At 34.1% G+C, this 13249-nt stretch overlaps 3 protein-coding genes across 10 annotated transcripts; 1 reads left to right on the plus strand and 2 right to left on the minus strand.

The window, feature by feature from the left end:
* The first annotated feature begins 1361 nt into the window (after window positions 1–1361).
* Window positions 1362–3246, plus strand: LOC112784498 (probable receptor-like protein kinase At5g20050). Its single transcript, XM_025827730.3, has one exon. It carries the CDS (start codon window positions 1631–1633, stop codon window positions 3002–3004), a length of 1374 nt encoding a protein of 457 aa, XP_025683515.1. The 5' UTR covers window positions 1362–1630; the 3' UTR covers window positions 3005–3246.
* A 1119-nt stretch (window positions 3247–4365) lies between these two features.
* Window positions 4366–8303, minus strand: LOC112783617 (deSI-like protein At4g17486). Its single transcript, XM_025826650.3, has 5 exons — window positions 6879–8303; window positions 5987–6274; window positions 5324–5404; window positions 5047–5202; window positions 4366–4640 (listed from the first exon to the last, which is right to left on the minus strand). The coding sequence occupies exons 1-4, from the start codon at window positions 7030–7032 to the stop codon at window positions 5063–5065; spliced, it is 663 nt and encodes a 220-aa protein (XP_025682435.1). The 5' UTR covers window positions 7033–8303; the 3' UTR covers window positions 4366–4640; window positions 5047–5062.
* Window positions 8304–9181: 878 nt separating this feature from the next.
* On the minus strand, window positions 9182–12569 carry LOC112783616 (uncharacterized). Of its 8 annotated transcripts, none has more exons than XM_072229550.1 (4): window positions 11979–12226; window positions 11150–11189; window positions 9523–11037; window positions 9182–9420 (listed from the first exon to the last, which is right to left on the minus strand). In XM_072229550.1, exon 3 carries the CDS (start codon window positions 10539–10541, stop codon window positions 9546–9548), a length of 996 nt encoding a protein of 331 aa, XP_072085651.1. In that variant the 5' UTR covers window positions 10542–11037; window positions 11150–11189; window positions 11979–12226; the 3' UTR covers window positions 9182–9420; window positions 9523–9545. The 8 variants fall into 8 exon arrangements, with proteins under 8 accessions (XP_072085651.1, XP_072085649.1, XP_025682430.1 ...); XM_072229548.1 differs by having other exon boundaries at window positions 9509–11037; XM_025826645.3 differs by lacking the exon at window positions 11150–11189 and having other exon boundaries at window positions 9509–10619; window positions 11979–12569.
* Between the last annotated feature and the right edge of the window lie 680 nt (window positions 12570–13249).

Here is a 13249-nt window from a genome sequence, read left to right on the forward strand (position 1 = left end):
AGTTTGATTTTTGTTATTAATGTTATATATAAATATAATTTTAATTTAATAAAATTGTTCAATTAGAGCAAATTAGCACAAATTAGCCACAAATTGTATGTGAAAAATAGAATGAGTTAGCCATGAAAATAGTGTGATTAAATAACCCAACGTTAGCCACAAAAAAAATTGTGGTCGAAAAATCCGGCCTGCACAAATTAGCTACGGATGAAGTATGATAGAATTATACTTTTCGATTTGATTATTCTTATTCAGCCACGGCATTATATGTGGACAATGATATATAAACTGTGGCTCTCTGAAGGTCTCCACGATGTTTAAACTGTGGCTAATAACGCTATAATTGTGACAAATTGAAAATGCAACTCCTGATTAGCCACAAATATTATTTTGTGGCCAATATATGGTTGCTACAATTATCTTAGAGTTTAGCTACGATTTTTTGTGTGGCTAAACCCCTTATTTTTTTTGTAGTGTTGATGCATGACTAAAAAACGAAACTTAAAACTAACTTGAGTTGATCGAACTGATCTTTCCCATGGTGTCTGGTGGTCTGTGTGTGTGTTTCCAATAAAAAAGTAAGGTTAGACAAAGCAAGAAGTCTGAAATATAAAGGAAGTTTGACATCGAAAAAAATTGAAACCTGTTCAGGAGAGAGTATAACTATATATATTTTCCACGAACGCACATCCTTTCCTAATCAAGGTAGACGAAGCCGAAAAACATATAAAAGCATCGCGTACGAATGTACTAAAGTTCAAAATTACGGAGATTGGAGAAAGAGCCCATAATTGAAAATAGAGAAGATTAGTCATTACAGTGAAAAGATGATAAGAATTAAGTAAAAATTTATCTGCAGTTAACTTCACATGAAAATGATGAAATTGTTTTTGGATGACTGACATGTATTATTATTTAATTTTAAAAAAATTAATTTATTTTATATAAATAATTTAATTAAAAAAATCGATTTGAATAAATCAAATAACTATATTTAAAAAAAATTAATTTTAATTAAATTATTTATATAAAATAAACCAATTATTTTAGACCAAATAATAAGACGTATCCGCCCTCGAAAACAATTTAATGTGAATTTGTGCTTGAGAATTAACTAAGACTAGAAAATATAATTGTATTAGCTAATACTTACAAAAAGTCATAGTGGGGTGGAGAACTCAACTTTTGACCACACTAAAAGCCACGTTGTATACAAAGAAAGGGCATAAAATTCCCCGGCTCTACTCTTCACTATCATTAGGGAACTCATTTATTGACCAAATAAAAAAGCACACGCTTGTCATAATTCTTTGGTCGTGACTCTAAATATTGCAACCGCGGCCACCATTTTCTTTATGTCTTTTCTCTCTAATAAAGCCGCATTACCCAATTTACCTTCAATTTCTAGGTTGCTTCTAATCTTTAATAAACTACTAATAATCAAATACTCTAAAAGGAATATAATAGTATCATCTTTTTATCTGTTTCTTCACTAGCCAAATATTATATATTTAAATCCACAAGTGACACATTTTCTTGTGCAATAAAATAGAAGCACTAAACTAATTAATAAGAGGAGCATTTCTCTCTTTGAAACGAAAAGAAAAAGGAAAGCAATGAAGCGTTGTTAATGGAGGACAGAAAAGTCAACACAATAGCCATGGTATCAGTGGTAACACTGATCATAGTGATCATGGTTGCTCGCATCGCGTTGAAGCTCTCAAAGGCCTTCTTCCTCATATGCGGTGCTGACGTGGCCGTGATCGTGGCCGTCGTCTCCTTCGTCCTAATCAGAAACCGTTACAACAAACGGAGGAAGCAGTTAGAGTCACGGTTCAAGTCAGAAGGGAGAGAGCTCCGAATAGAGTACAGCTTCTTGCGCAAAGTGGCGGGGGTCCCAACTAAATTCCGTTACACGGAGCTCGAGGAAGCAACCGACGGTTTTCAAGCACTTCTTGGAAAAGGCTCCTCCGCAACGGTCTTCAAAGGGATCCTCAGCGACGGAACTTCGGTTGCCGTGAAGCGAATCGACGACGGAGCCGAAAGAGGCGAAAGAGAGTTCAGATCAGAGGTTGCAGCCATTGCTAGCGTTCAACACGTCAACCTCGTGCGTTTGTATGGTTACTGCAATGCTCCTTCTTCACCAAGGTACCTTGTTTATGAGTACATATCAAACGGTTCGTTAGATTCTTGGATTTTTCCGAAAAAGGAAAGTGACAATAGTAGAAGAAGAGTTGGAGGGTGTTTGCCTTGGAGCTTAAGGTACAAAGTGGCAATCGATGTGGCGAAAGGACTTAGCTACCTCCACCATGATTGCAGGGCAAGGATTCTTCACCTTGATGTGAAGCCAGAGAATATACTCTTAGATGAGGGTTACAGAGCAGTTGTGGCGGATTTCGGGCTTTCGAAGCTGGTTGGAAAGGATGTTAGTCAAGTTATGACAACACTGAGAGGAACAAGAGGGTATTTAGCGCCTGAGTGGCTTTTGGAAAGAGGGGTTTCGGAGAAGACTGATATCTATAGCTATGGGATGGTTTTGTTGGAGATGATTGGAGGGAGAAGGAACGTTTGTAAGGTGGAAGATCCAAAGGACAAGAGTAAGAAGAAGTTGCAGTTTTTTCCAAAGATTGTGAATGAGAAAGTGAGGGAAGGGAAGTTGATGGAGATTGTGGATGAGAGATTATTGGTGGTGGGGGCTGGTGGTGTTGAGGAGAGTGAGGTGGTTAGGTTGGTGAATGTTGCATTGTGGTGCATACAAGAGAGGCCACGAATGAGGCCTAGTATGGCACAAGTTGCTGATATGCTTGAAGGGCGTGTCACAGTTGAGGAGCCACCAGATAGTAGAATGGTGCTTGTTGATTTCTTATCTCAAGATGAAGACAACCCTGCAATTCTGGATCACAATCAGAATAACATGGCAAGGTTATTGACATCTATGTCTACTCATGAAGATTGTTCATCAACCTACTCAATGGGAACTACCACTATTCTATCTGGTAGATAGTAGAAAGGCTTTAGGTAAACTTGTATAGAATTCCACTTCCCCATAATCTTATAAATCTTTTAAACTACAACCTTTTCTAGTCCAAACATAGTTTAAACTTGAGGGCCTTTCTTTTTTTTTTTTTTTTTTTTTGATTACTTTTGGTTTAATTTTGATTCTATAAATTGAAACTTAGTTCTACAGCTTTTTTAAGTGAGAAATTTATATATAGTTATATACATAGGTTATTTCTTTTTTCCCCATGATTACTTGCTTTCTCTCATCCTGAAATACAATGTTCATGAGTCATCAGTTCCGGCATTCTTATTTTGTCAATGGCTTGAAGGTTCATTTGACCGAATCTATTGCCGACAGTGTCTTATATTTATTATAGAAGAACATATTTTTTAACCCTTGTAAATATAATACCAGTAAAATGAATGGAACCAGTCTATCCTTGCAAACATGCGACTAAGAAAAAATAGAAATTAGGTGGTGCAACAGCCAACCGCCATTCCGCATTTTCTGTTGTCCAATTTTAATAAGAGAGATATTCTATACTACTACTTGATAATGATTTTTGTATTGACTTCGTTTCGAATAATAATAACATATCTACCAACAAACTATATTGATACATATTTTAATTTGTATATTTCATCGTGTTTTAAGCATCTTCAACAAAACACTTTTTTGGTAATGCTATGTTCATACAATCTAAGTTTTAAACAACTAACCACTACTCAATACACCTCTTTCAATACATAAGAGAGAAGAAGATTAAGATGAATAAAAAGATTTAAAAAAAAAAGGAATTATTTTGTAGTAGTTTATTTGGGTAGTCAAATTACTATTGCCATTTTTCCAATGTTTTTCGGCAATTTAACCGACGATATTTTAATAATAGAGTGTAAAAAAAATTCTATGAATAAGTCAATTCTTGTATTTTACTCACCATAATTAATTCATGGATAAACGATCTAATAGTTGAAATTTGAAAACCTTTACTTGTAGGAGTAACTGAGTAAGTGTTGACTCATTGTGTTTATTACTCATCAAACTCCATTGACAAATATATTTTGGAGTGGGAATAAAGCGTATATTTGTTGAGCCGTTGCCAGATAAACAGGGTCCAATGATCACAAGGATCCATATGTCAAGAATTATAGTCCTACTAATTGATAATAATTAATAAAAGTTTATCTAACAATATCTCAAAAAGGCGCTGGCTAGTAAATAATGACCATCAAATCAAGTACAAATTCTAACATGTTGCGTGATTTTAGAGTAAATATCAATATACATTATAATAATTTTCCATGAGAATTTCCCAACAGATTGTAAAATGTAAATCGCCTATCCTATCAATAATGACTCCATACTTTACCAAAAACCAATGGCTGCAAGATATATTTATCAGATTTATGTAAAAAATAAACATGGCCATAACAGACATTCAACATATTACAATGCAATAATAGTTTTCTACAATTGAAACTCGTGAGTACATGTAATTCACCAAACTGTATGCTGCAACCATCTTTCACTTCACCAACCTAAATAACAGAAGTTTCTAGAAAGAAAATGGATTTCTGACCCTCATATGCTTGCAGAGGGCAGTTCTTTCTTTTACTACTGTGCAGGAAAGCATTCACATCTGTGCTTGGAAGATTTGTCACAAAAATCAATCAATCAAAGTGGCTTATCTACTTAGAAAAACAATATTCCATAAATCATACAGTTCCCAAAAGTGGAATTCATTTACATTACATACTTGAAAGCCCCAATAATCCCCCACCCCATTTTCCAACTAAAATATTAAAAAAAATAAAAATAAAAAAGGGGGGAAAATGAAACACAAATAAGCCTCACACAAAAACCTTTTTCATACACAAAATGCAACATAGCACTATGTAGTTTGGATTCTTTAGCTATGATAAATGAACCAACTAGAATGCAGAAAACAATGGAAGAGTCAGAACATTGTGGGAAAAGAATCACTGCAAATCAAATGGATAACTATTCAAGGGAGCACATCCTGTATTAACGAGGCGGTTTCTCACCTCAAACACAACATATTCACTTTACTGGAGTCTCTTTAATGAAAGTAACATCCTCAGTTCTAGATGATGGTGACAGAAGGTGCTTTTCTGGTTCATCATCTATTTCTGTTGACTCACGGGGTGTTGCGGTTGAGAGGGATTCAACAAATTCGTCATCTGCAAAGAGTCACCAAAAATTGGCAGCATAAGTAGTTACAAATATTAACAAGTTCGAAATTTCCATGTTTCGAGATAATGCTGGACGTGAAAATTTTAAGGAACAAGAATATATACACACCTGAGCATTCATGGTATTCAGGTAGCTGTTTAACACTAGTTACTTGAAGACTTTCAGGAAGTAGACAACTGCACAAAGCACCTGAAATTTTTTCAACAGAAGACTAACTTAGATTTATGATCATTATGTTTATATATGCCATAATGGTGTGCTGGAATTGGGTGTATATGATGTCAAAAGTGCAGAAGAGAAGTAGAAGAGAGAAAAAGGTGTAGTAGATTGGATCCATTGCCCAAAAAACTGCTATCATTCTAACATGATAAATTTTCTAAAGACTAGTTATTCTTCGAAAAGAAACTTTTTTCCAGATAGACAGAATAACAATTATAGTTATATGTTCAGAGGAAACAATTCCTTCCCTGAACATAACTTGAAGAAATGCAGATATTATGGACCTTATACGTGGACACTATTTCGAGATTAAGTTTTTCCTTTTTTTCCAATTTCTATTTCAAGTCAAATTTTAGGAAAAATTTAAACTTCATAAATAAGAAGCACTGGATAAATAGAAGATTAATGCTGGATATTTAATTTCAGTTGCTAGAGAGAAAAAGATAAAGCTGAAAGCAACGTCTTACTAGTTAATAATAAATAACAGGAAGATAAATATAAACATAGGAGGTATAAAGAAAGCTAACTTGAGAATTTCTCTTATGGCTTTACCTAGCTTGGCAAGACGATTCACCCAACCTGGGATTGGTTTTCCAATTAATCTCAACGAAACATCATCCGTAAAATGGTTACAATTCTTAGAGATAAGGTGATAAGTATCCCCATGATACTCACAGGCCATATTCTCAATAAATGTCCGGAAATCAGAAGAATTCATATTTGTATGGCCCAAAGTGATCGAAGTTCTATATATAAATCCAGGACAATTCCGTGGCTCCACTTCAAAGACTCCACTAGCCGGGAAGTCATGGGCTCCAAATCCATACTCCTTACCATGCACTATTAGAGAGAAAAGAAAGAAAAATAAGCCTTGTATCAGTTAAAACAACATAGAAATTCAGAACAAAAGAGTTCATAGTTGAAAGAATCTTAATATTCTTCAGAACAAGTCTGAATGCCAACATGAATAATTCTTTCCAAACAATAATGCAAAACGCCATGCTTATCCGGAAGAATTCACTAAACGATCTACAGCTGTATATGAAACAGATAAATTTATTAAATTCATAGACACTCATTCCTTCTTGATTATATATTTGTTGAACACAGATTCCCAATCAACCATAACCCAAATTTAGACAAATGAAATCCAGCACCAAACACACTAGCCACATATGAATCATTGTAGTACATAAAGTCAAAATTCTGTGGTAGATGCGGATTCCCAAGGCTTCAATCAAATCATCCAAAGCAACTATCTCATATTGAGTAGCTTAGCTTGTTTTAATCAAAGGGGAGCATTTCCAAGTTGGGATCTTGAAGCGGAAGGGGAGTAAAATCCGGTTTAGTCCAAGAAGATCCGAACCAGAAAACGCAACATTAATGTGCCATGAATTGAATGTGGTGCTAAGAACAATAAAGCAAGAAAGAGAAAAGAGAGGACCTTGAATGCCAGAGTGGAAGATTCCAAGTCCAAACCAATACATGTAATTGTTGATAGGAGTCAGATCGTACACATTCAACACAACCGCCGAGCCATCACCATCACCGCCGCAATTCGAGTTCGACGCCTTCTCTTTCTTCTTCTCCGTACCCATTCTTAAACCAAACAAGTATAGATATGATGTGATATGGTTTCAAGGAATCAATCGATTATTGACATGGGCATGGAGATGGGAGTGGGGAAAGAAATGAAATTCTTGGAGAATAGATACAGATCCACCTCCTGTCCCTGTCAAAAAGGAACCTTGAACACAAACAAAATCACGCACAAGCTTAACCCTAAACCTTAACTTAATCGTAAGGTTAAACGACTTTCTTTGCTCTTCTTCTTTCAGATCGACAGGGAGGCGCTCCTGCTGGATTCGGATTCTTGTAAACAAATTTAAAAATCAATCAATAAAACAAATTTTTTAACTTTTTCTTCTTTGCCTCATTCGTTTTACTGTTGGGAAATTTATGATTGAATCGAGTAAGTTGAAATAATTGGCCTTTTCTTTTGGAGGATTTCTTTTATAAAATAAATGATTTTTTTTTCATAGAATAATTTAAATAACTACTTTTAAAAATAAAAATATTGTGTAAATAACTACTTTACTGTACGTAGTTTTGTAAGAGATAATGAGTAATTGTAAATGTAGTGGTAATATAGTGATAATTCAACTGAAAAATACTTTTAGATACCTCAAAATTAATTTTGAGAGAATTAAAAAGAGCCATACAAATTGATCTCTCTCCAAAATTTATTATAGCCTCCGGTTCTACTATTGACTTATTGAGACTTGAGAGGTAACCGAATAGGCACTAATTCTTTTTGTTTAAGTGGTACATTTTTGTTTTCTTTTGAAACTCTTTTTTTCCCTCTTTATTTGTTTAAAAAACTTTAGCTAATATGTATCTTTACTTACCATGAATAAAGAATTTTAAATATTTTTATTTAATAAATATAAAAATAAATATATTAAAAATTCAAAATTTTTTTATATTTTCAATAAAAAAAATTTTCAATTTGTAAACATAATATGTGTCCAAAATAGATAAACACTTTTTTTTAAAATATTTTTAAGATATAATTAACGTATGCTTTAAAGACATGATAAAGTTATCTATCAAAAAAATTTTATAAGAAAATTACCAATTTAGATATGTATAAAATAACATTAATTTTTTAAATTAGCATTCATACAATTCATGTTATTTTTACTAGCATGACATTACATCATTTAATACACATATAAAAACTACATTAATATTTAATACACATAAAACTATTTTATACTAATGATACATCAAAATTAATTTCTTTGTTAATACTCAAATACTTTTTTAGTCTTTATGAATATTCTTTGCTCCCTCTAGGCCCCTACCCGTTTGTTTATTGACTTGACTTTATTATTATCATATCTTTGGCAATCAAGTCCTATTGAAACCTCCTCCACATTTATTCGGCTATACTTCAATGGATAAAATTTGCTTTTGTGCTATTGGCTACCGGCTGATTGAGGCTTAGTTTGGTAAAGCTCTTACTTTTTAAAAGTAGCTTATAAAAGCTAATTTTTAAAAGATGATTTTTTAAAAGTTATAACATTTATGTTTGGTAAATTAAATTAAAAATTGCTTTTAATAATCACAAGCAACAACAATTACATTTAGTAAAATAGCTTTTAAAATTTAAAAATACTATAATAGATATAAATGCAAACATTAAATTTGAAAATTAGTTAACATATGAGGTTATATTAGACTTTTAAATTTTGAAAAGCACAAGCCAACTTTGAAAAGCTCTATCTAGGTGCTTTCAAAAGTATTCCGATCTTTTAAAAGCTACAAGCACAAGCACATGATCTTTTTTATTTACCAAACACAAAATGAGGAGCTTGAACTTTTAAAAAGCACAAACACCTCTTCAAAAAGCTTTACCAAACCAAGCCTGAATCTGTGATCATGCCCCTTCTTGTTTATTGTTCTGATTATATAAAATAGAAAATTTATTACACAAACAGTCAGTGACACTAATCGTTACTATAAATCACTGGCAATCATTGACACCTAAAGATTTGCATCGCGTTGAAACGTTCTTGTGGAGCACTTAAGAGAAATTATTCCTCTACTACACACCTCAACAGTTAAGGTATAGCACATAGAATGGTTTTCTACACTTGATGGCAGCAACTAGTAACTAGTAACTAGCAACTAGCAATTGCTAGAGGCAAAAGCGAGCAACAAGACAATGAGTAAAAGAACTTATTGAAGACAACAGTAGATTTTTATTTCAAACTCAATAGTTCAAAATCCTCGAGAAATAGCAGCACAGATTGGGAAGGATAAAAATGCTAAATATACAGATATCACCGAATCACCGGCGAGTAACATCTTTTTCTTCATCCCCTGACAATCAGCAATGCAAACCCAGAATTGTTGCACAATCATGGAGCATATTCGAGCATCAAAGCCGATAACTCCTCCCCCTTCTCCTTTCCTTCCACCTGCAACAAATAAAAGTCTCATGATTCATGCCTATCTCTGAATATGCTAAGAGCAAGAAAAGGGGAAAGGATCAGAGGGGACACCCACTTGGGAACTCTTACAAATAATGCAAATATTTTCCACATCATTGCTGATCCTCGGGATTCATCCGTCTACGGACACGACGCCTTCTATTATCTGATCCTCCATCCGAAGACTCATTTGCATCATCTCTAGATGCAGATCCAGATTCCCCTTCATAGCTTTCCCCCCAGAGCCTAGGTCTCCTTATACGCATTTGGAGTCTAGTTCCTGTAGCACCACCACGAGACACGGATGCCGGTTGAAGAATAAGGAAAAACACAGCCAGCAAACCACCATCATCTATGGGAGGAAGACCATCATCAGCCCTGTTTTCTCCAAAGGAAGTCTGCAGAGTGCTAAGCAGGTCGCCAAGATCCCTCTGTCGTTCCAACCTCCTCCAGTTCCGCTGACGCTCTGGGTCTACTGCAGATGGACGTACAAGAGGATGCTCGATCCTTGCATGCTTCCTGAGATCTGTATATGTCCCAGTAAAGGCGCACGTCTCACAGGAACAGCTCCTTGATTTTTCGTTCATGAAATGACGAGCAGCCTCCACCACTTTCCATTCCTTTATGTGACCTCTACATAGAGGGCATACTAGCTTTGGTTTTCCAGTCCCCTCTTCTAAAGATTGCATTGTCACAAATCCTTCACTTCTTTCTTCTTGCGTATCATCAGTATTTGCTTCAGTACTTTGGACATGAGATGAATTTGGGCTTGAAATTTGACTTTCTAACTGAGATTCTACTTGAGGAGGTGCTGAAGAGGTTTCAGCAAATGACTTGCAGAACTGATCAAGACAATTTGAGTGGCGATAGCTAGTATTGCACATATAAGGGCGGCAGCCCTTTTCATGCGATGAACATATGAGGAGAACAGCATTGTGAGGATGCTCCATGCAGACTGGACATCTAGCGTCCTCCCATTCTTTAACGTTTTCCTCAGATTCAAAAGTACTTTTAGGAGCCGATCTTCGGACTCGACTAGAGCTGCTTGGATAAGGTGATGTTCTGGTACTATCATGCGACAAAGACCTATCTCTTCTCTCCTTTGGCATTCTGAATATTCAATGTCGTTTAATAAATACACTAAGGTGATCTTCACCACCGGCACGAACAATCAAATAGACTTGGATCTACATATAGATGACATCAATATAAAAAAATTGGTAAAACTGAAAAATAATACTGTATTAATTTATGCAAGTTGAAAGCAACAGAACCCAAAAGACATTCAGCATGAACGAGAGGGCTAACATCAGTGTCTATCTAACAAGTAGGATTAGTTGTCATTAAGATGAACGAGAGGGCTAAGATCATTAAATAATATAATCAGTTAAGCACAGAAAAATATGCACTATATTATTAGCAGCATTCCAAATGCTGTAACTTATAGTTATAATCACATAAAAGTATGCCTCAGAGGTTAACTTATTCAACTGGAACCAGATTATATAATTCAGCCATACAACACAAAACATATCTGTATTATCACTTTTTGCCGCCTTGCTTCATATTTACCCCATCCACTGCGAAATGGCATGTTTCTGCAATCTTTATATATCATCACATAACAAATTTAGATTATATCAAATGTTCATTCACGAAATACAAACTCTATTGAATAGCATATGCAATATCACTTTTCATGAAATTATGTACTTGCATTTGTACACATTTTCCAGCTTAATAAGCATAACTCCAGCCTGCACCATCAGAAGAACAAGACAAAAGATGCATCGATGATCATATTGGAAGAAAAGGAGTCTTTTTTGCATAGTGATCATCAATACACATTAACTTCAGAATATACAACAACTATGTTACAGTTGTACAGATGGATGTATAACATCAGTCCTTTCAATTTTGTCATACAATATGTAGGAAACTAATATGAAATGACACAGGCCAAATCCACAATACAAAATGAAGATTCAAATGATTCAACATGAATTGCAAAGTCCTAACATAGCTCTAGTAGTAAATTAGACGAACAGTTCATAAAACAAAGGTTAATTTCACAATGTTTAAGGGATATATCTAAACCATGAGATGAGCTTAACACTGCATATTAGATAACCTCCGTCTCTGTGAATTATAAACACCGACATAAATAATTAAAAAAACAAAATAAAAAGTTACAATAGAGCTAGGAGCACAACAATCGAACTCTCGAAGCAACCCGAAAAACAACCACCACAGAAACCCTCGAGTACCACTAAAGCCGCGCTAAAACAACAAAAATACAAAGAAACAATTTACACAAAGCAAAACGCAGAAACCCCTATTAGAAGCAGAAACAAAGTCCAAAAAAAGTCCGTCATCACACAAAGTCCAGAACACACAAATCATTTCCAACTTGCCCATACAACAATTAGCAAAGCCGATCGAAACCCAGATACAAAACCTAAAAAATATTAGAACTTTGGGTACATAACCCCAACCAGCGGAAATCGATTAGGTAACGGAAAAAAATTAGGGCTTTTGTTAGTTACCAAAAAAGGTGGAATCTGGGGCGGGGATTCAGGAAGATCAAAGTCGGTAGATGCGATTGGAAGGTCCGAAGCAACAAGTCTCTTCTAGCTTTCGGAGCAGAGAAGAGAGGGAGGGAGAGTCAGAGAAAGGGTGCTGCTGGAGCTGGTTGCTCCTGAAGCTAGACAGAGAGAAGAGGGAGAAGGAGGAGAGAGAAAATGAGAAAGAGAAGAAAATGTGACAAGGTAGATGTGGTAATTATAGGAGCAGAAGTGAGAGAAAGAGAGAGAATCATATAAAAAGTAGAACTTGCTGCTGACGTGGCACTGAAGGGTTCGCTCGTGGCATTTTGCTAAAATGTTTGTTCTGGCGAAATTCCAAACATTTCTCCCCGAATTTTAGTATAATTAGTAATTAGTAATATTTATGGATTTATTTATTTTTGAAATAAAAGATTAGTATATGAGTCGGCGCCGTTTTTGTTTTGTTTGGGAGGGAGTAGAGCCGCTCACCTCAGACCTCACTGAGTCACTGACATTCGCCTCACCGCTCTGTCTCCTTGGAGCGTGCATCTACGCTCTCCTCCCCCCCAATGGACAATAGTAGCAATCTTCACATTCAAACCATTCAAACAGTCATTTAAATTGAATTCCATCTTATTTCTGGTACATTTACACTATGTTTGGATGAGTGAAATTTAGAAGGAAAGAAAATATAAGAGATGAAATTGGATGGAAAATTTAACTTTCTTTTGTTTGGATCACAAAAGAAATTAAATGAAAAATAAAAATTTTCTCCTCAATTTTGCCAAGAAAATTAGTGGAGAAGGAGAAACATAATTAAAATTCTATATTTATTCTTTTGATTTTAATAATTTTAATATATTATTATAATAAAAATATTTAAATATTATATATATTAGATAAATAATTTAATTTAAATATATAAAATTATAATATTTTATAATATTTATAAAATATAATAAAATATAAATATATAAAAATATTTATATTTTATTTTGTTATAAATATATTAATGTAATTTTATATTATTATAACTTTTTTTTATCCAAACAATATAAATTTTTTTTTTATCTATTTTTCTCAATCCAAACAATACACAAATAACTCTACTTTTTTATTTATTTTCTTTCTTTTCATTTTTTTTCCTCTTATTTTCTTTCTTTCTATTTTCTTTTCTATATCCAAACAAAGCCTTAGATTGGAAACCGAAAAATTCAATCCCAACCAACAATATCATTATTTATTTTTACTTATAATATATCAAATACATT

Source organism: Arachis hypogaea, chromosome 20 (genome assembly GCF_003086295.3).
Source record: "Arachis hypogaea cultivar Tifrunner chromosome 20, arahy.Tifrunner.gnm2.J5K5, whole genome shotgun sequence".
In the NCBI taxonomy this organism is placed as follows: domain Eukaryota; kingdom Viridiplantae; phylum Streptophyta; class Magnoliopsida; order Fabales; family Fabaceae; genus Arachis; species Arachis hypogaea.